Source organism: Pempheris klunzingeri, chromosome 18, assembly GCF_042242105.1.
Source record: "Pempheris klunzingeri isolate RE-2024b chromosome 18, fPemKlu1.hap1, whole genome shotgun sequence".
Classification (NCBI taxonomy): Eukaryota; Metazoa; Chordata; class Actinopteri; order Acropomatiformes; family Pempheridae; genus Pempheris; species Pempheris klunzingeri.
Window position 1 is genome coordinate 80,539 of NC_092029.1, and position 27,160 is coordinate 107,698.

Sequence of the window (27,160 nt, forward strand, 5' to 3'; positions counted from 1 at the left end):
CTTTTATTTTGAAGGAACTTGGACTGATTATGACGTCATGTTTTACCTGCAGAGGTCGGCAGAAGGTGCCAAGATGGAGGACAACGATTTTAATTGATCAAACAGAATCTCACTTCAATGATCAATAATCACAGATGTGCGAGGTGACAATAACAGATGAAGAGTACTGCAGGACTCAGAGTACTGAGTACTCTGACTCTGACTCAGAGTACTGCAGTACTCTGAGTACACCACAGCTCAGTTCTTCAGTCTCTTCCAGCCAGTGTGACTGGAAGCACAAAACAAACAAAAATGAGCAAAACGAGGCAGCTCACTGAAGTGTGTGTTCACTTTTGGTCGAACAGTGAATATGAAGACATGAACAGCGACATCACCTGGTTTATTCAACCCTGGAGAACCCATGGGGTCAAATTCGGCCGCTGTTAATTGCTGCTACCCAAAATGAACAAACATAAAAAAAATTGTCAAATTTAATTGCTGCTTAAATTTAAGCAGCAATTAACAGCGGCCAAATTTGACCCCATGGGTTCTCCAGGGTTAAGAAGGTTTCATGTCTTTCATCAGCTCTCATAACTCTTCGTAAACATCTGGACCGTCTTTATATCTCCACAGAGATTTAAATGGAAGATATATGTGTTCAGTCTGTGTGTCATAGGGGGATTCCTCGGACCCCCTCCCTCCAGACGCCGGCATCTCTCCCATCTCGGGCCAGGTGAGGAGCGAACACCACCTCCAACCTGCGGCAGGCGCTGCACTGGTCACCACGGGCAACTGTCCCCAGGAGACGCCGCATCATCAGCCGAACCATCACCTGATTGGCCCAGGCCAACCCCAGAGCAGGAGACACGCTGGAGGACAGAGGGCTGAGAGGGCGAGATGATGACGGTGGTCACATTCAGAAATCTGTATCACTTCCTCCTTTTCTAACAGGAAAGAAATACACAATGACACCTACATAAATCCAGTACGGGTTGTCTGTCGGACTTCAGTCGATAAATACAGTGAAATGTTCACAGAGTCCGGTCTGACATGGACGTCAGTGTTATCTGAGCTGCAGGCTCATAAAACCGTCCACATCTTAAATTGATCGTTTAGATGTTCATTGAGGAAAAGAAACATTCAAGTGTCTTTACCCCAAACTGTCGTCTGAGCTGCTGAAAACATCCGACACCTGAAACACAGACAGGATCCAGACCTTAAACACGCCACAAACACCACGAGGCCTGGTGGAGCCCAACAGGTGCTGCCCCCCCGTCACAGGTGTGTGTGTGTTACCTGGTTGATACAGAGGACAGGTGTGGTGAACTCCTGGCTCAGGTGGTGCAGTGTGGAGGAGAAGGTGAGCAACTGTCTGTTCCTCTCCAGCCAATCAGCAGCCTGGAACTCAGACCTGAACAGAGCCGCCACCGAGTCCACGACCACGAGTCGGACCACACGACGGGCCAGCAGGAGGGGCACCCGGCGGGACACACACACCTGGAGGGACTCCTGCAGGTAAACAGACCACCTGTCAGCCAGTCACCAGCGGCATTCACTCAGTCTTAGGACTGGTCCTGACTCAGGGGGGAGACACCATCTCTCTCTCATCATCCCATGATGCTTTGTGACCGGCGGTCCGAGTCTCTCACAGGGACGGTAAAAGTCTAAAGTCCGACCGAGAGTTAGACTAAAGGTACAGACCCAGTCAGATCGACTGGAGTAAGACGGGGTCTCGGACCCGTCCCCTGAGGTGGGCGGGACATACTCACCACGTCAGCAGCGTGTTCGATGTAAATGTGGTCGCTGAACTGGAGTCTGCTGATCAGGGAGGGACAGACGTCAGAGCGAAGGACATGCTGTTGTCCAATCAGCTGCTGGAGACGTCTGACAGGAAACAAGTCCTCCGTACAGATATAGACAGCTCCTATGGAGAGACAGACAGGTAGAGAGACAGACAGGAGGACAGAAAAACGAACTACGAGTGAATCCGTGAGGACGTTTTGTCCTTGGTCAGCTGATCTCTGGGACAGTTACTGTAGACATGTGCACTGTTACTAATGAAACACTAAAGTGTTGTTTTTCTGAATGGAGTCTGGCAAAGCTCTCTGTCGGCACATGGCCACCAGGATCACTGGATCATTTAACGTGTCCTTACCCACCAGCCAACAGAAAGCTGACGTCTGACGGTAGTTTGGTGCATTGTCTGACCACATCAGTACTGCGTGGAGTGACAATGGTGTGTTCACTGACCTGAGTTCAGTCCCCCGTGTTGTGTTGGGTACTGTACAGACAGACAGAGCTGCAGAGCCAGCTGAGTCTTGCCCGCTCCGCTCTCTCCTGACAGCTCAGTGACGCCCACCACAGACAGACCCCCCCTCAGCAGCTCATCCAGCACAGGACACCCGACGCTGAGCGCGACGCCAGACTCTCCCCGATGGAGCAGCAGGGCTGTAGCCACCAACACAGGTTAATATACTCTGTGACGTCACTCTCTAATGTCCAATCACAGTGCATCGTTGCTGCTCTGACCTGGGATCGGACCGTGGCGTCGGCAGACGGTGGCGGCGGCAGTGAGCAGCTGCTGGACGTCTGAGTGGGACAGACCGGTGAGTCTCTGCAGGTCGGGACCAGAGACACACAGCACCTCCCTGACAGACTGGAGTTTAGCTGGAGGGCAAACAGGATGTAACCACTGTAACATCAGGAACAAGTTTTCCTGATAAACACCACTGAGGAGCAGACTGCTTGGATTTCACTTTCACAGGATTATACAGCCGCTTTCTTTCATCATGGCTTTGCCAACATAAAGCTTCATAAGATAAGATATTCCTTTATAAATCCCACGGTGGGAAATCTACTACGTCAGAGCAGACAGGAGGAGATATTAACAAAGGGATATGTACAGTTAAGACCGAGGAAGTACACCAAGTATGAGACAACAGCTTTTAGGAAAGTGGGTAGAGACTTACACCATCGCTGCATTTTCTATGGAGGTTAAAACCTTCTGTGAATATTATGTTAATTGTCTATTGGGAGAGGAAATGTAGATCATAGAATGTCTACACTGACACTACTAAAACATTTCATTTAGCACAGTCTAGATTTGATCTATAAGGGTTCCTCATTCAACGATAAGCGGGGAAACATTAAAGTGTGGATTATCTGAATGGTGTCTGGTACAGCACTGTTTCTAAACACACCCACCCCTCGGTAACCCGTTCAGGGAGGGGGCGCCGCTGTCACATTCCCTTTATTGTATTTTAACACCTAGTTGTTTGACTCGTTTTGAAGCTGGGATTTCACTTTAGGTTGTGACAAGGTGGAGGAAGTTCATAGAAAATCTGGCAGTTTTAAGTCTTAGCACAACGGTTTAAGATTCAAGTAGAGGAACATCTGACGCACTGACGTTTTCTATAGTAGAGGCCGATGTCACTACTGTGGTATACAGCACCAGACACCGTCCTAACATGTGTGCTACATAGAGCACACGTTAGAGGGAAAGAGGTCAAATCTACAAATGTCAGATTTCTGAGTGGGGTCTGGAGGCGCGGCGGTCACCTCTCCTCACGGCTGTTGTGATCCTCGGGTTGAGCTCCAGCTGATCCCAGTCCATGTTCCTACCGAGGACATGCTGCCCCGCCGCTGCTTCAGGCTCACTGACGGCCACCAAGTCAGAAAACTGTTGGAAATAAGAAACCAATGACTTCGTCCGTTTTCTGTACGTGCTGCTCCGCCATAGACAGAAACCCGCCACAACAACATACGTCATCACGCGTCGCCGGTTGGAGCCATGTAACCGGGTCCGTGGGGGCGCGCGGTCCCTTAAAATTAAAAAGCATTTTTTAGATATTTTACAATAATGATTTCTACAAACCCTTTATTCTTTTTCTAAAAGTCTCAACACAAAGATTTCACTTTTTATACCAACCGTCACATCTTTCCATCATCGATCAACACCCCCCCCCCCCCCCCCCCCCATCACCGCGCGGGCTCCAGACCCAATGACGTCAGTGAGCTGAGCCACAGGAAGAAAACAAACTAGCCGGAGCCTTTGAGATCGATTTATGTGATTGATTTATGTGATAAACCGTCAAACAAACAGCTCACGTCGGCCTGGAACAAGCTGGCCGCCTCCCCGGGTCTCTGATCGCCGCCCAGGGTCTCTGGCCGCCTCCCCGGGTCTCTGACCGCCTCCCCGGGTCTCTGATCGCCTCCCCGGGTCTCTGACCGCCGCTCCGGGTCTCTGATCGCCTCCCCGGGTCTCTGACCGCCGCTCCGGGTCTCTGGCCGCCGCTCTGGACACTGCTGCTCCCTACAGTTAGAGTCTGTCCGGTCCATTAACCTATAGCTGTTTAATCTACATTAATTGGCCCGTGTTTAGTTAATGCATAGCTAGCTGGAGGCTCATTGACTGTACTCCTCCCTGCAGGCTGACCTCTGACCTCCAACATGACCTCCCGAGTGTGTCGGACCTGTGGGGGGTCAGACATCGACGTGGACCAGGCGCGGGGCAGCGCGGTGTGCACCAGCTGTGGTTCTGTCCTGGAGGACAACATCATCGTGTCGGAGGTCCAGTTTGTGGAGGGCAGCGGGGGGGTGTCGTCTGCTGTGGGGCAGTTCGTCTCCGCCGACGGTAAATAGTCACATTTCTGAACGGAGTCTGGTTCTCTGCTAACGACCACCAACAGTTTACTGCTTTTAATCAGCGTAGTTAAGTCACGGTTGACTCCTTAGCTTTTATAACAGCTTCATTAACCCCAACAGAACAGCACTTAAAGTCACTGAATCCTTATTCTCAAGATCAAACCCATTACAGAAACATCTTAAATATGTAATTTCAACTCATTTTCTTATCAGTTTTGAGATTATCTCCAGTTAACTGCACTGGAGGCCTGTGTGCTTTAAGCCAGATCACCTGCTTTATCTGTTACATGTAGGACAGCATCACGACAGTCTAACTTAACCGAATACAATGACCCAGCAGGAGATTAATCTTAGTTGGTTAGATTAGAGAGGTAAATGAGCAGAGCATCAAACTCCAATAGCCAACAGACAGCTTTATTGAATGATTCTGCAGACGGCGTTCGTTTCTGTTCATCAGCTGGTCCGTTTACCTGAGGGGACACAAACCTTTATCCACACAGCCTCAGTCTCATGAACATGAGCTCAAAGGTTGAGCCATACCTCTCACGATGCCCTGATGAACACTGGCTCCAGACTGGCTGCAGGCAGACCTGCTGTGGATCCTCAGGTCCGAGCTAGACCCACCAGAACCATCAGTACCTGTGTGGGAACCAGTATACCCAGTTCCCCCTGCACTGGGATTCAGGTTCTGCAGTTTGCGTTCATTATGGGTTTGGAGTCTACCCGAGAGACTGGAGACCAGTCTGACCCTGACGTGAGGCAGTCCTGTCAGCAAGGAAAAGTAGAAATAAGTCAAGCTTCAGTTATAACACAGGGTCCAGGACTCTGGTCTTAAGTCAGTACAGTTTGTAGGTCAGACTACCTTGGGGTTGTGGTCTATCAGTTTCTCCTGTCTGTGTGCTAAGCCAGGCTAACATCCCAGGCCCACTATAAGCCTGTGACTGTATTAGAGACCAGAGAGGCCTGTCAGATGGGTCCCACGAGAATCAGTGTGATGTGGGAATCGGTAACTGGTTTCCAATTCTCAGCCCTACCTGAGGGTTGAAGGACGTTTCTGTGAGCAAAAGCAGATTCTGGTCTGTCATAGTTTCCTGTTTCGGACACTGAGTGGACCAGCTTCAGCTTTTGTCCCTGCTGCTCTGGATGGACCAGTTGCTGCTGTTCTGGGGGCTGACCGTTGAGGCGGATCACTGCAGGTCTGTCTGGTTTGACTCGAACTCTACGGTCCAGTCTGTGTTCAGGAAGCTGTTGAGACCAGCGGTTCCCATGAGCGCTGGCAGCTGCTGGACCAGTTTCGTACTGGGCATACAGGGAGGGATTAGATGTTTGGGAATCTACCTGCAGGAGAACAGGTCTAAGGCTGACATGATGTCCAGAAGACAGGAATTTGCTTGGAGGTTTGACTCGGATGCTCTTCAGCCTGGACTTAACAGTCTCAATGTTTCTCCGTTCAATGGACCCTGATCTCTGCAGGTTCTCGTTGACTCGGCTGAGTCTGGTAGACATTGGTTCAGTGCTGACTGACTTCTGTGTATCAGGGAGAGTCTTTTCCCTGCTGCCAATGTGGCTTGGGCTGTACCAAGCTGCTGGTTTCTGGACCAGGTGAAGCTTAGAGGTTTGAGGAGGATTGTACAGACTTCGAGGCTGGAACTCTGGTACCTTTTCTGTTTGGACCATTTCCACCACGTGGTTCTGGATCAGTTCTCCCACGCTGGTAGAAAGATTGACTTGAAGACTGTGCAGATCTGAAAAATCAGGAATCCTGCTAACAGAACTCAAGCCGAAGGCTGGACTATTGTCAGTCAGTCCTTCAGAGCCAAAGCTTGGCATGTTGAGGTTTGACGGCTGGGCGCTGCTGTCTTGTAACTGGTCATACCAGGGTGAGCCAAACATGCGTTGGTCTTGGGTTTGGGACGAGAGATGCTCAGGAACCTGCATGGGGACCTGGTGGGTACCAGTGGGTGGACCTTCAGGAGGAGAGGAGTGGGGGTTTTGGTGGGTGTGGAGCAGGTTGTTGTGTCCTCCTGATACTGTGATGAAGTGGCTGGGTCCTGGTCTGGGCCGAAGACTGATGTTGGAGGGGGGCAGGAGTCCACCTGGTGCTGGGGTCTGGTGGACCAGGGTGGTGGGGGTGTCAACAGCATTTCCAGAAACCTGATAAGGACAGTCTTGGTCCTGGAGTTCATTTTCTGAATCTGCAGGAAAATGACATGATTTGAATCATTTAAACAATACTGGTTCAGAAACAGAATTACTTTAATAATCCCCAGGGGGAAATAGCTTTTTGTTACACACAGCTCCAAAAGAATAAGAAGAATACACTTCAAACAAACTTCAAGTAAAATATAAATATATAAAAGTATGAATAAAAAAAGATGTATTAAAAATCATTATTATTACAATTACAGAGGTAAATTACTGCACCAGGTGAGTCCAGAGTCTTATTATTATAATAACAACAACAACACCACTACTACTACTACTAAAAATATATAACATGCACAATCATAGTAAGGTGCTGTACTATATAATACCAATAATACTACTACCACCACCAATAATATACAACAACATGTACACTCAGAGTGAGAAGATGGATTATATAATACTAATACGACCACTACTACTATATAACAACGTGTACCTTCAGAGTGAGGAGATGTGTTATATAATACTACTACTACTACCACCAACAATAATATATAACATGTACACTCATAATGAGGAGATATATTATATAAATTATAATAATAATGTATATACAACAACATGTACACACAGAGTGAGGAGCTGAATCATATAATAATAATGATAATAATAATAACAACAACAACATACAACAACATGGACACTCAGAGTGAGGAGTTGTATAGATTAATGGCCACAGACAGGAATGATTTTCTGTGGCGCTCTTTAGTGCATCGTGGTACAATTAGTCTGGCACTGAAAGAACTCCTATATCTAACCAGCACTTCATGGAGTGGGTTGGACACATTGTCCAAAATAGCTCCCACTTTGTGAAGCAAAGGATCGATCAGAATCAAACTGTTACCTTTAAGGCTCTTGAAGACTTTGACTGAACCAAATCCAGGAGTCTCTGAACTGAAGATCCGGTCCACAGACAGTCGGCTAACCCCACTTAGCAGATAGAAGCACCTCAGAGTCAGCCTGTTCAACAGCCACAGCCACAGCCACACACACACACACACTTCTTTACAGCAGTCCGTCAGAGGTCTACCCAGTTCTCAGAGGTCCTATCAAGTCCTCCTTCAGGGGGTTTCCTTACTTGAACTGAGACTCTCTGGAGATGAAGGCTGGTCCATCTGCGATTGTCTGTCTGTCATGAAGGATCTCATTCTCATAAACCACGTATGACTCCCCGACCTGTGAAACATCCTCAGTTACAAAGCTAAACCCAAACCTAGTCCAATGTCCTCCATCCTGACCCTCCCCCCAGGTCCACGACACCCCTAAGAACTCCAAGTAATCCCAGATTCTGGGTCTACCATCACAGAAGATTGTAAAACCAGAAGGGATGTACCTGTAAGAAGCTGGAACCAGTCAACATCTTTGGAGTTTCAGCTCCGACCCTGGAGTCAGGAGCTCCTCTAAGCTCTCCTCTCATTGTCTCTTGGTCTTACCATGGCCTTGGTTCCACAGGAGTCCACCCTGAACTCGAACAAGACTCTTGAGCCATCGGTCTGTTTGGGTCCACAGGTGGGGTCCAGCAGACTGGTCTTCTCAGGCTGCATCATGGGCCAGGTGGAGGTCAGTGTCGTCACCACCGTCAGGGTTCCGTCTGCAGAACAGACTAACAGCACAGAAGGGCCAATCAGACTCAGCATTCACAGGGAGGCAGCCATTCTGTATCGGTGCTCATGGACAGTGTGTAGACCGGAACCAGTTCAGACCCCCAATGAATGTGGTTTTGGGCCATCAGGTATCAGTGTGTCCTGGGTGCTCTCACACCTGGAGCAAGAGCTGTCCACTGGGGATCGGGTCAACTAGGTTAGATAGTTATTGCAGCAGGAGCGTTGACCTGCTGGATCTCAGCATCCAGTTTAGTTTGAACCTGGTCCTGATCTAGTTTTCAGCGTGCTGGTCCAGTCCAAGCCCTGCCGGTCCTGGTGAGGACCACACAGTGAATTCACACTGGCTTTACAGTGACCCTGAGGAAGATAAGCTGATTACCCATCATGTCCTGCGTGGTGAAGAGGCAGCGTTTGGACGTGGACGTCTGGACCTCCAGGGTTCTGGAGTCTCTGAGGAGAAGCTGAAATGTTCCATAAAAGTTTGACAGGTTGATGTCCTAGGAGAGAAGATGGCAGATATTACTGTTGTTCCTCTGCTGATGGAGCCATTTAAACTAAAGTCTCTTCATGTGGACACAGACTAGACTCCCTGGTTTGAGTTTCAGTGGCATACTCATAACTCAGAGAGCAAACACAAATTAGGAGGTCTGGGTGCCATAACAAATTCAAAAGTTCTCATATTGTGCTTAATATTTTACTATTGTCCTTCAACATAACCATGTGTTCCTGGTGTAACACGAGATCGCCAAGCTATGGAGTACAGACCATCCATAGCATAAGAGGATCTGTTGATCATGTGACCACCTCTGCCATCTGCAACTCCCTGAATCTACCTTTCCGTCTGTTATTTCTCCTCACTACCGCCACCTGCAGGTAAGAGGAAGGCGAGAGCGAAGCAGCAGATTGCTCTTAGAATAGAGTTGTCAGACAGAGGCTGAAACAGCTGCAACCACATCTGGAGGAAAAAACAGGATAAACCAGGTAATCCTGGCCATATTGGATCTCCAGATACAAGTCTGAACCTGAAAAAACAGAATATGGGCCCTTTTAAATTCAGTCGCATACCGTCGGCGGTACCAAACAGGAGGGGACCTTGGGTGACGTGGACCCTTACTTCATAGGTGAATCCGATGGAGAACACAGGGACCTCCAGGGTGGTTCTGTGGGACTCGTTGTGAAGGCGATACCCTCTCTGGGCCGCCAGCTGTGATGTCAAAGGCTCGTGGTCGACGCCCACTTCCCAGAGGCTGTGGGCCAGAGGCGGTGTGACCACGCTGAAGGTGATCCCACCATCTGAACACTGAGCCGTAATCTCTGGAGGAACTTCAAGGAGAATCGATGTTAGAACCAGGCAGCGCTGGTGGGTGTGAGTCAGTCAGGACATATACGTACAGGAACCGGACACGCGGGCAGAGAGGATGGCGCTGTGGTAGTAAGAGTCTCTCTGGGGCATGACCGTCAATGTGAAGTTTACATCTATGGAGTACTGCACCACACCTTGGCCCAGGTACTGTTAGGAAACAAACCTGTCTCAGAGACCACACTTCATACAACACACACCACTCCTGTCCAGTGTGTGTGTGTGTGTGTGTGTGTGTGTGAGAAATGGCTCAGCCTGCAGCCATGTCTCAACACTAGAGCAACCTCCAGGAGTTTACAGACAGCTGATAACCACGTGGATTATCTGAACCAGGTCATGCTGAAACACTGGACATGTTGGACTGGCCTCGTGGTCCAGTGGTACAGGTGTGATCCTCACCGTCCAGTGGACGGTGGCATCCTGGAAGGGCAGCTGGAAATTGTAGGCTCGGCTGCCGTTGGTGTGAAGAATCGGGTGGATGCTGTAGCCTCGCTTGGCGCTCTCTGACTCCACCAGCTGCTCCCCGTTGATCCGCACGTCCACCAAGATGACGTCAGCGGGGACGTTTCCCAGGTAGACACTGAACACCCGGTCGTCACTCGTAGTCTCTATAGGAAGACAAAGCAGTGAAGACAGATGTCCAGACACAACAGTTGAATGATTTAGATCTCAGTGATCTCAGTGGAGAGCAAGTGTTGCCCTCTTCACCACCCTGGGAGCGTTTAAAAAAACACAGATATTTGTGTCTGCTTTTCAGGTGGTTCACGCAACATATTTTCCAATGCACGCTCTCTGTCCGCTGGTGGGAGGGTGCTCACCTCTGTGTGTGTGTGTGTATTGGGGTGGAACTCCGCCGTGCGCAATACAGAGAGCAGAGAATTGTAAACACGTGACAGACAGAAATGACATGCCGACATGTAAATAAGATAAATAACATAAGGCTATTTAGTTTGTTTAATAAAAGAACAAGGTATAGACCTGTTCTACAGGAAAGGGAACCTTAAATGACTTCTGTTGTGATCTGGCATTATATAGAAAATAAGATTAAATAAAATTAACTTGACCTTCACCTAATATAATGGTAGGGGAAACACTGCATCTAACGTGAGGCCTCCTGCCAGCTGGAGGAGGATCAGAATGGGAACATCATGGCATTGGCTCATCAGGGGCAGACTGATCCTTCACTGGCGTTTAGACTGGAGGACTTACGGTCGAGGATGAAGGGCAGGCGGCAGAGCAGCGGAGTGTCGAGCACTCTGAGCATTCGGAGTTTGGTGTCGACACTGCTGCCGTCTTCGTACAGCAGAGAATAGACATGTTCGTACAGCAGGAGGATCACATATGTGTCCCTGTACACGTTGTCCTCAACCAGACTCTGCAGACACGAAGAAACCGTTTGTCAGAACACAACACCAAGCTTGTCAAAACCTCGTCCCTGTCTGAAGGTTGGAGGCTGACTGTACCTTCTTGTAGCCGCCCTCCGCCCCAAAAGGAACCCTAATCTGGACCAGATGTCCCTGTTGGACCAGACTGAATCCTTTGGCGGCAGCGGTGGGCTCGTCCAGCAGCACACCCTCCACTCCCAAGCGGAGGCTCCGACTTTCAAACTTTGCTTCCTCTCCCACTAGAGGGGTCACTAACCGGGGAACGTCCCAGAGGAGCTGGGTACCATCAAAGGAACCCGAATCTGAGGGAGGATCAAATAGATCACCGCCAGCTCTATTAACCCACAGGACAGAAACCAGATCTGTCAGTGGGAGGACTTACTGACAGTGCAGGCCATGGACACATCAATCATCACGACCGTCAGCTTCTGCTTGACGAACAGAGAAACCTGGACGACCTCCACAGGGACACCGTCCACCTGTCAATACAAGTTTCAGTAAAAGAACTCCCTGGTCTGGGCTCATAGTGATATCCCTCACTGCCTCGAAGTGATGACAGTGACACACAAATCATGACACACACATCTGAGAATCAGAGACAAGACAAGGCTCAGTTCAAAACCAGACATGAAATGTTCCCACAATGGGCAGAATCTTCTCAAAGCACTCTGTATAAAGATAAAGATTGATTGTATCCTGCCGGCTATGGCCTTCCTGAACCCACCGCTGTCAGCTCTGCGTGTGGCTGTTTGTACGGAGATCGGAGCACAGCCCTGTGGCCAGTGGTGGTAAGGCTGTAGCCCCACCTCTGGGCCTCACTGACAGACATGGAAGACACCCGTCCATCCCTCTGCAGGAACATCAGCTGCCACGCAGAACTCGCCATCCTCTGAGCCTGGACACCACCAAAAAAACAACACACAAACCTTGAAAACACCAACAACTCCCAGGATAACTTGGGGTTAGAGGGAACAAAAATACATGTACTACTTTTAACAATTAGAACGCATGATGGTTAAACATTCATATGAGCCCCAGATGCAGACTCCTGTGTGATGGATGGGGCAGGAACCAAAGAAACATTCATATTTTATCATGAAAACAAGGAAGGCCCAAAAGTGCTGTCAGACGATTTTACCTGAGCAAAGGTGGCCTGCCACATTCGTCCTCCGTCCCCCCGCTGACCGCCACATGCCAACTCTCTGTTCACGTTCACCTAGCAGACATCAGGAAACCAGCCTTAAAACCACCTCAGTCAGCTTTAGGCCATCTAAGACTTCCTGTACAGAGATGCTTGTGCGCTGACCTCCATGTAGTCCTCCTCACAGATCATCTCCCTGTGAGTCCAGAAGAGACCAGAACAGACGGCAGAAACGGGCCGGCTGATCCATCTGCCACCAGCATCAGTCACCAGTACGTTAAACCGGAAGGTGAACACCTCGTCATCCTGGAAAACAAACAACATCAGCACGACTGCCGTCAGCCAGGACTCCCCTCGCAACCTGAAGTCAGACTGGAGCTACCTGGGTCTAGGTCAGGGTTAGGGTCGTGGACAGGAGGAGCTACTTGGTTCAGGGTTGTGAACAGGTGGAGCTACCTGGTTGTGGGTGAAGCAGGAGTAGTATGATGCTCTGAAGGTGGTGAAGCCATCCATTCTGAAGGTGCTGATGGTGTAACCACAGCGTGAGGCGAGCTGCTCGCTGATGGAGTGGACGCCATTTTCATCTGTCAGGATGGACCAAGTGAGCACCAGCATCAGTTTAGGATGAACATTGCATGACAGGTAGATGGTTGGACAGGTGTATGGGAGGGTTGATGATGACTACAGGTGTTGGTTTGTATTTAAGGAACATAAAGAACTGACCTACGGCCTCAAAGAGAGGAGTCTGTGTTGAGGCCACGTGGATCCACAGATAACGATCCCGACACTTCGACTGAACACCAGCCTCCACCACACCTATAGATAGTCAGAGGTCAACAAGATACCAGAATCTGCTCATAAACCAGTACAGACCCCCACAGATAAATCAGTAAAAGCAGTTAACCTTCAAGTTGACCTTGAGCTGCTGGTTTTTCTGTGAACTCGCAATAGATGAGGACAAGTCTGAAAGGAAAAAAAAAAAAAAAAAAAAAATCAGGTTTTACCTGTCCAGGTGAGGTGTTGGTTTTACCTGTTTGTTCTACCTGTCCAGGTGAGGTGTTGGTTTTACCTGTTTGTTCTACCTGTCCAGGTGAGGTGTTGGTTTTACTGGTTTGTTCTACCTGTCCAGGTGAGGTGTTGGTTTTACTGGTTTGTTCTACCTGTCCAGGTGAGGTGTTGGTTTTACCTATTTGTTCTATCTGTCCAGGTGAGGTGTTGGTTTTACCGGTTTGTTCTACCTGTCCAGGTGAGGTGTTGGTTTTATCTGTTTGTTCTACCTGTCCAGGTGAGGTGTTGGTTTTACCGGTTTGTTCTACCTGTCCAGGTGAGGTGTTGGTTTTATCTGTTTGTTCTACCTGTCCAGGTGAGGTGTTAGTTTTACCTGTTTGTTCTATCTGTCCAGGTGAGGTGTTGGTTTTGTCTATTGGTTGTACCTGTTTAGATGAGAGTAGGTGAACTCACCCGATGAAGAAAGCAGCAGTCTTCATGCTGAAGCTGCAGAAACTGTCTCTGTCTGTGTCTATGGAGGAAAAGCTTCTCCTGTGCAGCCAGGTGAGCTAATCACCTGGTCGTCGTGGTAACCAGGAGCCAGTCAAAGCTGAGAGTGATAAGTTTGATTAGAGGAGGAGGTTCTCAGCAGGTCACTAGAGACACAGGCCGTGTTCAGAATCACGGTATTAACATACCGCCACCACTCACGCCGCCTGGACTGCAGACTGATGAACCATGAAGTTTACAACCAGCAGCAGAGACAACACGTCGTCTGATCTGCATCACATGACTGTCTTCTTTTACCACACCTGTAAACCAGCGCTGCCTCTTCCTCTCAGTGCTCTTCAGTGTGAATTAAAGTGACCATGTCGCGTCCAAGGTGACTCACAGGAACTCTGTGGTCACTAGTGAATAAGCTGGGTCATTAACACGTCACTAACCAGGAGGATGAACACCTGCTGTAGACCCCCCCCCCCATCCCATATCCCCGATAACAGAGACGCACTTGCACATGAAGCAGCTCAGCTTCATCCTCTGTCTCTCTACCTGTCTGTCTGTAGGTCCAGTTAAAGCTCCTCTTCTTGGTTCTGGTTTTCACACCAGTGTTGGGAAAGAGTCCAGAGCCCAGACGCTGCAGGGAGGTCAGTATCTTCATCACCTTCCCCATCCTCAACCTGTGTGTGAGTGATCCTGTGTGTGTAAATCTACGTGTGTGTCCAGGCCGGCGTCAGATCCAGCAGCTGGGCAGTCAGCTGCAGATGAACCAGCACTGTCTGGACACGGCCTTCAATTTCTTCAAGATGGTGGTCAGTAAACACCTGACGCGAGGACGCAAGACAGAGCACGTCATTGCAGCATGTCTCTACCTGGTGTGTCGCACTGAAGGAACCCCACGTATCCTTGCAACTACTGTGACGTGTGTGTGACTTAGGCTCCATCGTGTTGTCAGAAGGTTTTCTTGAACTGTGTCCCAGATATGTTGCTGGACCTGAGTGACCTGCTGCAGGTAAGACCGCCGCAGACCTGTTACACCTGTCCTAGACCAGGTATGACAGGTCTGCTAGGTGTAACAGGTGTGACTGTCTCTTGTGTGCAGGTGAACGTTTACATCCTGGGAAAAACCTTCCTGCTGTTGGCCCGTGAGCTCTGCATCAACGCCCCTGCCATCGGTGAGCATTTCTATCACTTTACTTCCTATCAAACTGACATCCAGCAGGCAGAGAGGAAAGAGCATTTACAGAACTACATCTCCCATGAACCACTCTGTCACCTACCAGGCCGTCACAGGTTTACAGGCTGTAGCACCACCTGGTGGAATCTGTGTACCATCAGCCCTTTCAGGAACAAACCAACATCAGACACCAACACCTGGTTGTCACTAGGCCTATGCAGTTCAAGCAAAACTACTATTCAATTGTAGTGCAGCACGATAGGTCATCGCCCCGAGAGGAGAGAGAGTCGGGATCAGAGCTAAGCTAACTAATACCTCAGGTTGCTCCTGGCCAATGAAATCAATAAAGTCTATCTAATCTAATCTAATTCGGCTGGATGAAATGGGACGAAAAATCAGAGACTGTTTGTGCCCACATCTACAGAGATCTGGCTCCATGTCAGCTCTGGTTCAATCTACTGCTCTCAACTGGGCTCCATTAAAAACAAAGGAAAATGTACATCTTAAAACAAGACAATAATCATGTAAATTATTCACTTTTTTATCATTTCATGAATATTCAAAAATCATGGTCCATCCCTAGTTGTCACTTTAATGGTCATTTCCTGTAAACAGACCAATCAGCATGCAGTCCACTGCGTCAGCCTGTTGGTCAAAGGTCTCATTGGTTAACAGCCTCACATCCTGGAGTCTGGCAAGTTCTAGTTCAGCAGTAGAAGACCAGTTCTGGGATCTGACCCCCCTGCACGCCAGTCCCGTTGGTACTGTCCGACGAACACTGGAACTGGAAGGTCACCTTCCCGCACTGCACCTCGGTCATCCCCTCCTGACCAAAGTAACTCAGCTCGCTCCCGTCCAGGACGGCGCTGACTGTGTAGAAAGTGTCCTGTTCCACCTGCACTGGGTGTTCAAACCACACGGAGAAGGTGCTGCTTGACCCGTCTGACAGGAACTTGCCGAGGTTCTGGGCCAAGATGGTCCCCTGCCTTTTCAGTTCGATCTTCACACTGTACTCTGCCTTCCCGCCGCTCGACCCGTATAGGCCTAGTCCAGCCATGAAGAGCCGCCGGTCCACAGCAAACTGAATGCTGTCACAACGCCCCCTGTAGCGCCACTGGTTGCTGCGGTAGGCGGAGGACTGGAAGCGGTGGCACCTCTGCGGTGTGAGGCCGGCCCGCTTCCCCAGAGGGAACTCCAGTCTGGGTTTGTTGGCGGCCGTGAACCACAGGAAAACGTCACAAGTCTCGCTCAGTGTCAGGATGTTCGACTGCGCCGGCCCATCTGCAAACTCCTGCAGAGTCATGGAGGGGATCCGCACCAGGTAAAGAGCCTTCCCTAGTGCCACCCGCCGGTTTCTGGCAGTCACTGTCAATCCCAGACGGCGGCACTCCGCCACCGCCCAGCTCAGCGCTGCCTGGAAGACGACGGCCTCCTGCACGTTGAGCGAGTCTCTCTGCAGGATGATCTCCAGCGTGGGCGCATCAACCTCACAGAAGCTGTCAGACCTGAGGGCGAGCTCGGCCTGCGCGTCGATCACTTCCCAGCAGCGCTGCGTCAGCTCAGGCTCCTCGAACAGCCGGCTCTGGGACAGCAGCACGCAGGCGTTCTTCGCCTCCAGACTCGTCTCCAGGAACGCCACACATGCCTTCGCCACAGCAGGGATGATGTACTTCTTAGCGGCGTAGAGCGTGGCAAGCACCGTGTCGGCCTCTAGCTCGATAGCATCACAGTACATGTACCTGAGACAGAGTATTGAGCGAAGTCAGGAGCAGGCAGCACACTAACACACACAATGAGACAGGTTTGGTTTGGACTCATGGTTCCAGGTGGATGTCAGTTTTCTGACAGTAAACGACTCAACCATGTGAACATTTGAGCCAATCAACCATTCAATCTCCTCACAGCAGCCAATCAGGTGAGGACAGCAGAGACAGGTGCGCCCTAACAGTTTTTGTCTGATCACAGAAGTGCCAGATGGCTTGTTTCAGTTACATGGGTCGTGGTCGCTGGTTGTGTCTGAGCATCGCTGTTCGTGGTCGCTGGTTGTGGTTGTGTTTGAGCGTTGCTGGTCATTCACTCGTCAGCGGAGGAAACTTCTTGACACAAACTCACTTTAACAGGATGAGGAAGGCGGCCGGCTCCACGTCAGGGATCTGGATCTCAGACTGTCCCTCAGCCAGATTTCCATAGAACATGGCCCCAAACACCGAGCTGCCCACCGCCAGCACATACTGAAACACAGACACAAGAAACCAATCAGCAGCCAGAATCAGCGGATGCCACAGGAAGTACATACACAGTCACATGACACATTGAACAGGTGAGCCCAGGTCAGAACAGGTGAGCCCAGGTCATGCCCATGCAGGTTCAGTGTGTTTGTACCTTGTGAGCAGGGACTCTCTGAGTCTCTCTCGGCGGTCCGACTATGAAGTGAACATCGGCCATCTGCTCGTTGTTGAACATCAGAGCGTTTCTGCAGGAAGACAACAAATAAACACTTATTCACACTGACAACAAAGACAACAGCAACAACGTCAAAGACTGTTAACGAAGACTTCTATTTCAACTGTTTGCTGATTAATAATAACAGTTGAAATAATATAAATAACACAAAGGTTCTCTGAGTCTCACTAGTAACTGGTATTATTATCTGGAGTTCTTTCAGTAAACTCCTTATTAAATTATCAATCGGTTGGACAAAGTGTTTCATAACTCACTTGTGTTGATAAGTGTTTCTAAACTGTCTGCAATCAGAGCTCTGTGCTGACCTCTCTCTCAGCGTGGGCTGAGCGCTGTGGCGCCCGTCTCTCTCCTCTCTGTCGTTGTTATCGACATTCGGTTGAGCCTGGTCGCCATTGCCGTTGCTGTGGTTACCAGGCGGTGGCTCCGGTTGGCTCTGCTGGATGCAACTCTTCTTCACCTCCACCTGGTCACTGTGAGCGAGGCTGGTGGAGAAAAGTTCAGCCGCCATCTTGCTATCGTTCTGGTCGTGGTCAAGGTCACAGAGCAGGCAAGGTCACAACATCAGAGCATGATGACTGTTTCCTGTCAGAGAGTCACAGACCGATTAGATCATTACACAGATTAAAGCAAGTTAACGTCCAGGAACATGGCCTCCACAGTCTTCAAAATAAAAGCCCCCACAGAACAGTATGGATACGCACAGGGACCTTCAAAATAAAAGCTCTTTTTGTACCCTAGTACCTACCAACTGAGTACCAGAGTACCTGCAGACTGAGTACCAGAGTACCTGCAGACTGAGTACCTGCAGACTGAGTACCAGAGTACCTGCAGACTAGAGATGTGACGTTCGCGAACGACTCGAGTCTTTTGAGCGGCTCTTTTAAGTGAACGATAAGAACCGATTCGCAGTTGCGAGCCGTTCGTTTGCAAGTCGTTCTTATATGCAAATTGCCTGCGCTGCCTTCATGTGTCACCTGTGTGTCTCAGACGAGTCTGAGTTGTCCACAGCACACTCCATTCACATGAACGCAGCTACAGATGCGCAGCATTAGGGGAGGAGATATTAGTGAACGCCGCCCGACCGGACTGAAGACATTTACATTTACTGCTGGATCAGGGAGCAGGAGGATATTAACGACTGAAGAAAAGTAATTTGTTATTGTTTCCATTGTTCACACACACCAGGTAGTTTAGTACAATTATGCATTCACATTTTTATCATGTCCTAATTTTTCTATTTATATATACACATGTATATATTAATTTATTATTTTCATATTTTTTCTGTATTGTTAAAATGTGCATGTGTGGAAGATTTCACACTAAATTTATTTAGCATGGAAGTTATCTGTAGCCTGCGCAGTTTTTATTGTGCCACAAAGTTTTTTTAGGTGAAGGGAGAATTCAAAATAGTGATCTCACTGTCAAAGCATGTTGTTATGGCACCATCTTATGGAATGATTACACTGAAAACACAAGCCAAATGAAATTATAATCAATATTTCAGAATAATTCATGTACAAGATGTACAGGTTTGAATTATTCTGTAATTCATGTACAAGATGTACAGGTTTGAATTATTCTGAACCAAATCTTATTTTATAACTGCTACCAGTGATTGTTTCCTTGATAAAAACGAGTTACCCCTGGTTGACTTCTAATAAATAAATATAACAACGAGTCAGTCGTTTGAATGGCTCTTTGAAAGGAACGGTTCCTCAAGATCCGGCTCCCTTCAAAGAGCCATAAATCCCATCTCTACTGCAGACTGAGCACCAGAGTGCCTGCTGGGGTTCAGGCCACATGGTCGGGGTCTGGTGAGCATGAGGTTGTGGGTTTGAGTTCAGGATCACAGACTGTCTGTTCTGTGGAACCTGATCAGTGAACTGTGATCCAAACTGCACCTGGCCGTGAAGTAACGGGGTCAGGCCGGTCACGTGTTTCTGCCGCAGAGACCACTAATCGATAACCACCGTCACTGCAGACCTCTCAGCTGTTTGTTCACGCACACTAAATGAACTGAACTTCGTGTGTGTGTGTGTGTGTGTGTGTGTGTGTGTGTGTGTGTGTGTGTGTGTGTGTGTGTGTGTGTGTGTGTGTGTGTGTGTGTGTGTGTGTGTTACCTGTCAGACTCCCGGCGGCCGTTCGTTCTGCCGGTAAACACACTCCGACACCAGCTTCTATTTGTTTCTCCTAGCGCCATTTTAGATCCGACTGCTTCTACTTCCGTCTTCACCAAGCTGCTCCACAAGATGGCGACAGAGCGCCGGGAAACAGTTTAGTGTCTACAGAACCCCAAATATCATAGAAATAACATTAAATATAATAGAAAGAATACTAAGTGTCGTAATTAATATTGAATACAATATAAAATCTAATAACATTAAATAAAAATACAGAATAGTAAAATATTCTCATCACAGCAGAGAAATATATTCTGTTTATACACTTTGAATGAATTTCTTATTGAACTTAAACCAGCTCTCCTCCTCCTCCTCCTCCTCCTCCTCAGATCCATGCCTGTACATTCCTCGGTTTGCTCACATGTTGGATTTCGGGGTGAAGACTCATGAGGTTTCTATGACGGCTCTTCGTCTGGTTCAGAGGATGAAGAGGGACTGGATGCACACGGGACGCCGACCCTCCGGACTCTGTGGGGCAGGTAACATGGCCGCCGCAACCACGGCAACAGCTACCCACACAGTCTACTGACTGTTCTACCCCCCTCCTCCTCTTCCTCCTATTTCACCTCCTCTTTCTTCTATTTATCCTCCTCTTCCTCCATCTCCTCCTATTTCACCTCCTCTTCCTCTTTCACCTCCTCTTCCTCCTCCTGCTCCTCCTCAGCTCTCCTGGTAGCAGCTCGGATGCATAAGTTTCGTCGTACAGTGAAGGATGTGATCAGTGTGGTGAAAGTCTGTCAGACCACCCTGAGGAAGAGGTAAGAGCTCTGGTGGATCACCGTAGATCACATCAATCGATCACAGTAGATTGCATCAATAAACGACAGTAGGCTATAGTGAAATAGATTGCATGAGTTGCAGTAGATCCCAGCGTCCTCTGTCCCTCCCTGCAGGTTAACAGAGTTTGAGGACACGCCCACCAGTCAGCTGACCATCGATGAGTTCATGAGAGTAGATCTTGAGCAGGAATGTGATCCACCATCCTTCACTGCTGCACAGCACAAAGCCAAGATTCAACAGGTAGATCACTCTGTCTCTGATTGGCTTTTGACTGAAGACAGAAGACAGTGATCAATAACCAAACCACCCATCTTTACTGTCCTTTCCTGCAGCTGGAGCAGGAGCTGGCCAGGAAGCTGGATGACGTCGAAGGTCAGTTACTCACTCCATCACTATAGGACACTTCAGAGGGCACTAAAGGGAGCATTAGGACACTTCAGAGGGCACCAAAGGGAGCAGTCAGACACTTCAGAGGGCACCAAAGGGAGCAGTCAGACACTTCAGAGGGCACCAAAGGGAGCATTAGGACACTTCAGAGGGCACCAAAGGGAGCAGTCAGACACTTCAGAGGGCACTAAAGGATCACTATAAAGGAAACTAGGGGAGTTGTGTAGGACACTGTAACGGTCTAAACCTCCTCATCCTGTCAGGAGAGATCAGCTGCTACAAAGATGAGATTGAGACCGAGCTGGAAAAGAGTCGGCCCAAACTGAGAGGAATCTACGCTGCCTACGCCAAAGAAATCGGTCTGTACTGATCCAGATTCCAGTCTGTTCGTCTGAAACTAAAACCGCTAATAGCTCGTTCATTCGTCATTTCCAGACGCAGAGGAAGCCGACGTTCTGTCCTCCACCTCTGACCCAGAGGAGCCAGAGGCTGAAGACGACGAGCTTCAAGCTGCCACCCAGCACCTGACTCAGGATTTCCTGTGCCAGGTGATCCATGAGGAGGAGGGGCGGGGCAAGAAGACAGGTGACAATGAGCAGGGGGTGGGGCCAGAGAAGGAGGGGGTGAGTCCTCAGCGCCAGGCCGCCCCTTTGGCCTCCATCCTGGGAAAGCTACCAGACACCAGTCTGGACCTCCAGCAGACCCTCGATGAGCCCGAGACCAGCGAGAAACCAGATGGTAGGATCATCATCATTACATCATTATACATCATCGGCGCATCATCATGGATCAGAGACAGGTGGGACCAGGTGGTGCTGACCCTGATGGTGTGCTGCTGATTTCAGATCAGTGTGAGGGAGGAGAGCTGGACCTGGACGGGATCGACGATCAAGAGATTGATAAGGTCAGTTTGTCCATCAGCAGTAACCATGTAATCAGAATACACACATCTTCCCCATGCTCCTCCCCTTCCTCTTCCTGCTCCTCCTCTTCCTCTTCCTCCTCCTTTTCCTCCTCCTCCTCCTCTTCCTCCCCATCTTCCTCCTCCTTCTCCCTCTTCCTCCTCCCCTTCTTCCCCCTCTTCCTCCTCCCCTCTTCCATCTCTTCCTCCTCCCCTTCCTCCTCTTCCTCTCCCTCTTCCTCCCCTCCTCCTACTCCTCTGATTGTCTCCTCCTCTGTGTGCTGCAGTACATCCTGAATGAGAAGGAGGTTCAGGTGAAGACGGAGTTGTGGATGAAACAGAACGCAGAATATCTGAAGGAGCAGAAAGGTCAGGAACTTCTCTTCATCCTTATCATCATCTCCATCAATCAGACGTTATTGATGGGGCAGATCACTAGTATCAGAGTATCAGGTGTTTCTGGTGGTGTGTGTGTCCTCAGAGAAGGAGGAGAGGATCAGGAAGGAGAAGGAGGAGGGCACCTATAGGGAGAAGGTGAGTGCCAACAACAGGGTCTCCCAGCCGTTGTCCAGGGGCCACTCCTTGCTGACGCATTCAGACTTTCACATTAAAATTTGATAGTATAAAGTTTATTTTGAATAAAGTTTGGGCTGAATCCCGTCTGTTAGCCGAAGAAGTCCAAGAAGAAGCGGGAGGAGATCGAGGCATCAACGGCCGGCGAGGCCATCGAGAGGATGTTGGAGAAGAAGAAGATCTCCAGTAAGATCAACTACGACGTCCTCAGAGACCTCAACAGCAGAGGGACAGGAAGTGGGGGGAGCAGCAGTCCCAGCAGAGCCTGCTCCAACCCCCCCAATACCGCCTCCACACGGAAACGACTCAGCCGCCGTCGCCGAAGGAAGGCCAGCGACACTATCGGAGACCTCGCGGCTAAGGCTAGCATCGTGGGAAAGAGGTACTGTTAATCATGGATACATAATCCATAATCTGTGTCCTATAGATAATCTGGATTATGGAATCTGTTTCTGATTTCTACGCTGTAAAGTAAAGAACATGTAATAGTTTATTTTCATCAATCAACAAAGTGCAAAGTGAGCGAACAGAAGAAAAATCTAGATCAGATCCGTTCTTGGTGTTTCCTCCGTCAGGGATTCTGTAGGATCATATTCAGGTGTGTGATGAACCAATCAGGTGCTGATGATCATCAGCTTCACCTGATGGTTCAATCACAGTCAGGAAGTGAAACAGAAGCAGCTGCAGGAGGATTCAAACTGGGGTGGGGGGGCCGCAAGACACCAGGTGGTTCTCCTGCATCAGCGAGGTCTCCCCCAGGTAAAGACTTCAGAGCAGACTGGGGCTTCAACATGTGCTGTTCAGGCTCTCCTGAAGAAGCACCAGGAAACGCTGAGGACCGTAGACACAGCGGTCAGCCAAGGAACCTTAGTGCAGTAGCTCAAAGACACGCTATGTTCACTTCCCTTTGAAATCTGAAAATGTCCAGCAGAACCAGCAGGGACCAGGTGGGACCAGGTGGGACCAGGTGGGACCAGGTGGGACCAGCAGGAACCAGGTTCACCATCTACTGTCCACAAAAGTCTGAGCAGAAGTCTTCATGGAAGAACTGCAGCCAAAAAGCCTCCGACGTGGAAACAAGGACAAGAGACTGAACTCTGCAGGAAGACAGGAGCTACTGCGGTACTAATACTGCGGTACTAATACTGCGGTACTGATACTGCGGTACTGATACTGCGGTACTAATACTGCGGTACTACTACTGCGGTACTGATACTGCTGTACTACTACTGCGGTATTAATACTGCGGTACTGATACTGCGGTACTGATACTGCGGTACTAATACTGCTGTACTACTACTGCGGTACTACTACTGCGGTACTACTACTGCGGTACTGATACTGCGGTACTACTACTGCGGTACTGATACTGCGGTACTACTACTGCGGTACTGATACTGCGGTACTACTACTGCGGTACTACTACTGTGGTACTGATACTGCGGTACTACTACTGTAGCACTGACACTAGTGCTGACACTGTAGCACTGATACTGTTGTACTGACACTGTAGCACTGATACTGTAGCACTGACACTGTTGTACTGACACTGTAGCACTGATACTGTTGTACTGACACTGTAGCACTGATACTGTAGCACTGACACTGTAGCACTGACACTAGTGCTGACACTGTAGCACTGATACTGTAGCACTGACACTGTAGCACTGACACTAGTGCTGACACTGTAGCACTGATACTGTTGTACTGACACTGTAGCACTGATACTGTTGTACTGACACTGTAGCACTGATACTGTAGCACTGACACTATAGCACTGACACTAGTGCTGACACTGTAGCACTGATACTGTAGCACTGACACTGTAGCACTGATACTGTAGCACTGACACTGTAGCACTGACACTAGTACTGACACTGTAGCACTGACACTGTGGCACTGGCACTGCGGTACTGATACTGCAGTACTGACACTGCTGTACTAATACTGTTGTACTGACACTGTAGCACTGACACTGCAGCACTGATACTGCAGCAGTGGAGCAGTGGGGGCTGCTCTCTGCAGGTGGAGCTGGATTTGATGAGAATTAACGGTTCCTCAGCGCTGAGAAAATCTGGCTGATACTGATCCATCATCAATACCGTCAGGGAGGTGTCTGATTGGCCCCAGATTGATTCTGCAGCAGGACAACGAGCCCAAACAGAGCCCCCCCCCATCAGTGTGCATGGGACCACAGGAAGAGACAGAAGATCTGAGGTCAGTTCTCCAACATGTCTGGAACCAGCGACCTGCTGAAGACCTGATGAAGAGCTGATGAAGACCTGCTGATGAAGAGCTGATGAAGACCTGCTGATGAAGACCTGCTGAAGACCTGCTGAAGACCTGCTGATGAAGACCTGCTGAAGACCTGATGAAGACCTGCTGAAGACCTGATGAAGACCTGCTGATGAAGAGTTGCTGAAGACCTGCTGAAGACCTGATGAAGACCTGATGAAGACCTGATGAAGACCTGCTGATGAAGACCTGCTGATGAAGAGCTGCTGAAGAGCTGCTGAAGACCTGATGAAGAGCTGATGAAGACATGCTGATGAAGAGCTGATGAAGACCTGATGAAGAGCTGCTGAAGACCTGATGAAGACCTGATGAAGAGCTGTTGACGAGCTGATGAAGAGCTGATGAAGAGCTGTTGAAGACCTGATGAAGACCTGATGAAGAGCTGCTGAAGACCTGATGAAGAGCTGATGAAGACCTGCTGATGAAGAGCTGATGAAGAGCTGATGAAGAGCTGTTGAAGACCTGATGAAGAGCTGATGAAGACCTGATGAAGAGCTGCTGAAGACCTGCTGAAGACCTGATGAAGAGCTGTTGACGAGCTGATGAAGAGCTGTTGAAGACCTGCTGAAGACCTGATGAAGAGCTGATGAAGACCTGATGAAGAGCTGCTGAAGACCTGATGAAGAGCTGCTGAAGAGCTGCTGATGAAGAGCTGCTGAAGACCTGATGAAGAGCTGTTGAAGACCTGATGAAGACCTGCTGATGAAGAGCTGATGAAGACCTGATGAAGACCTGATGAAGGCCTGATGAAGAGCTGCTGAAGAGCTGCTGATGAAGAGCTGCTGAAGACCTGATGAAGAGCTGTTGAAGACCTGATGAAGACCTGCTGATGAAGAGCTGCTGAAGACCTGATGAAGAGCTAATGAAGACCTGATGAAGACCTGATGAAGACCTGATGAAGAGCTGTTGAAGAGCTGTTGAAGACCTGAATCTGCTCTGAAGCCAAATGAGGTCCCAGCAGATCCTGATCTGACCTCCATCTTTATTCTGCTCCTCACTTTCACTGTGAAACCACACTTGATATGTTTGAAAGAATTTTTACGTCTTCACTCCTGCCTCACACTTCTGCACAGTACTGCACATATAATCAATAATCTATAGACGATCTATATCGGACCGATCGACATTATTGATTACTGTATCAGCAGGAGATGGTGAAAGAAGAAATATTGATCATTAATCTGATAGACAGATGCTGCTGTCTACCTCTATTGATTGATCAATTGACTGATTGATAAGTAACGAATAATAATTAAGATGTGTTTCTCTGTTCTAGGGTTCGCCTCCTCATGTCCTCCACATCGAAGAAGAAGAAAACAGCTGCCCAGGTGACAGACCACATCTGTCTCACCTGACTTACCTGTCTTACGTGTTTTACCCGTCCCGCCTATCTCATCTGACTCACCTGTCTCATCTGACTCACCTGACTGAGGTTTATCATCATGTCATTGTTTAAAACTTGATGTTTTTTACCTGTCAGGCAGAAAACTCTGTCATCATGACGACTGATACAACAACAGGGGCTGCAGGTGAAGCAACCCCGGTCCCTGGGCCGCGCAGCAGCTCCACCTGTGCTGCTCCACCTGCTGTGGAGGAGGGGGAGGAGGAGGAGGAGGAGGAGGAGGAAGAAGAGGAAGTGGAGGAGGAATGTGTCAGCGCTCTGCAGCTCGTAAAAGGTCAGCCCAGCCCATCATCACTCGTGGAGATGTCGCACCTCAATAATCACCGTCAAACTTCAAAATGTCACTTCAACAGACCATGTGACCTCATTAACGGACCGTGTGACCTAGTAACAGACCATGTGACCCAATAACGGACCGTGTGACCTAGTAACAGACCACGTGGTCTAATAACAGACCATGTGACCTAGTAACAGACCATGTGGCCTCAGTAAGACAAATTTCGAATGGAGTCTGTCGAGTCTCACAAGACTGATGGACTGATTGACTCATTAATTGGTCATTTGAGTGACTGATTGCTAGTTTTATTGATTGATTGATGGATTGTGTTCCAGATTACGGCTGTGAGGAGGAGGAGGTCTTCTAGCTCCTGACTGACCTTTGATGAACTTTCCGTCCATCAGACTGAGGCAGCTCCACTCAGACGATCAATCACCAACATCACCAATCAGGGATCAATCACACTGAGCTCATCGCTGATGACAGTGTTGGTGCACCAGACAGGAAGTGGATGTGTTTCGTCTTTTATTGATCACCGAGTGTCGATACGTCTGATCGTTGTTTGTAGATGTTTTTATGAAGCTTCACATTCCATGTAAAATATCAGCCAATATCGGCTGACTCACTCGACTGTTTCTGGGGTTTTTAGGGTTTTTAGGGGTGTTCTTTGTGTTTGTGCTGTAAATAATGAGTGAACTTTGGGTGTTTGTCCCCAACGAAACTAAAATAATAATGAGCTGGAACAGGAGGAGCAAGATTCCTGGGAGAATAAAGTCTGACATCCAGTTTTTACCTAAAAACATCAAACATCCGTCTTTTATTTCCATGTCTAAAAACAGATTCAAAACAAACTTTATGTCCGTGATGTCCTTTAGCTGCTTCAGTATTCAAAACAAACCCTGCAAAAGCCAGGAAG

The 27,160-nt window shown here is 49.0% G+C and overlaps 5 protein-coding genes across 8 annotated transcripts; 1 reads left to right on the forward strand and 4 right to left on the reverse strand.

Annotated features, from left to right (window-relative positions):
- On the reverse strand, window positions 1-4,238 carry xrcc3 (X-ray repair complementing defective repair in Chinese hamster cells 3). The gene is made up of 8 exons (XM_070849244.1): window positions 4,087-4,238; window positions 3,538-3,658; window positions 2,509-2,646; window positions 2,230-2,427; window positions 1,749-1,903; window positions 1,276-1,488; window positions 1,134-1,171; window positions 1-863 (listed from the first exon to the last, which is right to left on the reverse strand). Exons 2-8 carry the CDS (start codon window positions 3,590-3,592, stop codon window positions 650-652), a joined length of 1,011 nt encoding a protein of 336 aa, XP_070705345.1. The 5' UTR covers window positions 3,593-3,658; window positions 4,087-4,238; the 3' UTR covers window positions 1-649.
- Window positions 4,009-27,044, forward strand: brf1b (BRF1 general transcription factor IIIB subunit b). Of its 3 annotated transcripts, XM_070849236.1 has the most exons (19): window positions 4,009-4,302; window positions 4,409-4,612; window positions 14,373-14,453; window positions 14,533-14,706; window positions 14,787-14,818; window positions 14,909-14,981; window positions 19,959-20,108; window positions 20,294-20,387; window positions 20,523-20,649; window positions 20,742-20,781; window positions 21,060-21,155; window positions 21,232-21,534; window positions 21,642-21,700; window positions 21,985-22,066; window positions 22,179-22,231; window positions 22,366-22,652; window positions 25,842-25,893; window positions 26,046-26,241; window positions 26,580-27,044. In XM_070849236.1, the coding sequence occupies exons 2-19, from the start codon at window positions 4,429-4,431 to the stop codon at window positions 26,609-26,611; spliced, it is 2,115 nt and encodes a 704-aa protein (XP_070705337.1). In that variant the 5' UTR covers window positions 4,009-4,302; window positions 4,409-4,428; the 3' UTR covers window positions 26,612-27,044. The 3 variants fall into 3 exon arrangements, with proteins under 3 accessions (XP_070705337.1, XP_070705338.1, XP_070705341.1); XM_070849237.1 differs by lacking the exon at window positions 26,580-27,044 and having other exon boundaries at window positions 26,050-26,158; XM_070849240.1 differs by lacking the exons at window positions 4,009-4,302; window positions 4,409-4,612 and adding an exon at window positions 13,854-13,872.
- Window positions 5,033-6,306, reverse strand: LOC139217789 (uncharacterized). 2 transcript variants are annotated; one of them, XM_070849247.1, is made up of 3 exons: window positions 5,658-6,306; window positions 5,164-5,388; window positions 5,033-5,093 (listed from the first exon to the last, which is right to left on the reverse strand). In XM_070849247.1, exons 1-3 carry the CDS (start codon window positions 6,298-6,300, stop codon window positions 5,077-5,079), a joined length of 885 nt encoding a protein of 294 aa, XP_070705348.1. In that variant the 5' UTR covers window positions 6,301-6,306; the 3' UTR covers window positions 5,033-5,076. The 2 variants fall into 2 exon arrangements, with proteins under 2 accessions (XP_070705348.1, XP_070705347.1); XM_070849246.1 differs by lacking the exon at window positions 5,033-5,093 and having other exon boundaries at window positions 5,095-5,388.
- Window positions 6,321-12,936, reverse strand: LOC139217698 (uncharacterized). The gene is made up of 16 exons (XM_070849104.1): window positions 12,778-12,936; window positions 12,487-12,627; window positions 12,319-12,396; window positions 11,905-12,075; window positions 11,563-11,659; window positions 11,259-11,482; window positions 11,005-11,170; window positions 10,195-10,403; window positions 9,828-9,945; window positions 9,550-9,758; window positions 8,815-8,932; window positions 8,265-8,434; window positions 7,910-8,007; window positions 7,676-7,791; window positions 6,417-6,818; window positions 6,321-6,334 (listed from the first exon to the last, which is right to left on the reverse strand). The coding sequence occupies exons 1-16, from the start codon at window positions 12,934-12,936 to the stop codon at window positions 6,321-6,323; spliced, it is 2,490 nt and encodes an 829-aa protein (XP_070705205.1).
- LOC139217786 (BTB/POZ domain-containing protein 6-B-like) lies at window positions 15,535-19,639 on the reverse strand. Its single transcript, XM_070849243.1, has 5 exons — window positions 19,570-19,639; window positions 17,752-18,028; window positions 17,366-17,456; window positions 17,096-17,214; window positions 15,535-16,722 (listed from the first exon to the last, which is right to left on the reverse strand). Exons 2-5 carry the CDS (start codon window positions 17,952-17,954, stop codon window positions 15,690-15,692), a joined length of 1,446 nt encoding a protein of 481 aa, XP_070705344.1. The 5' UTR covers window positions 17,955-18,028; window positions 19,570-19,639; the 3' UTR covers window positions 15,535-15,689.
- Window positions 27,045-27,160: the final 116 nt, after the last annotated feature.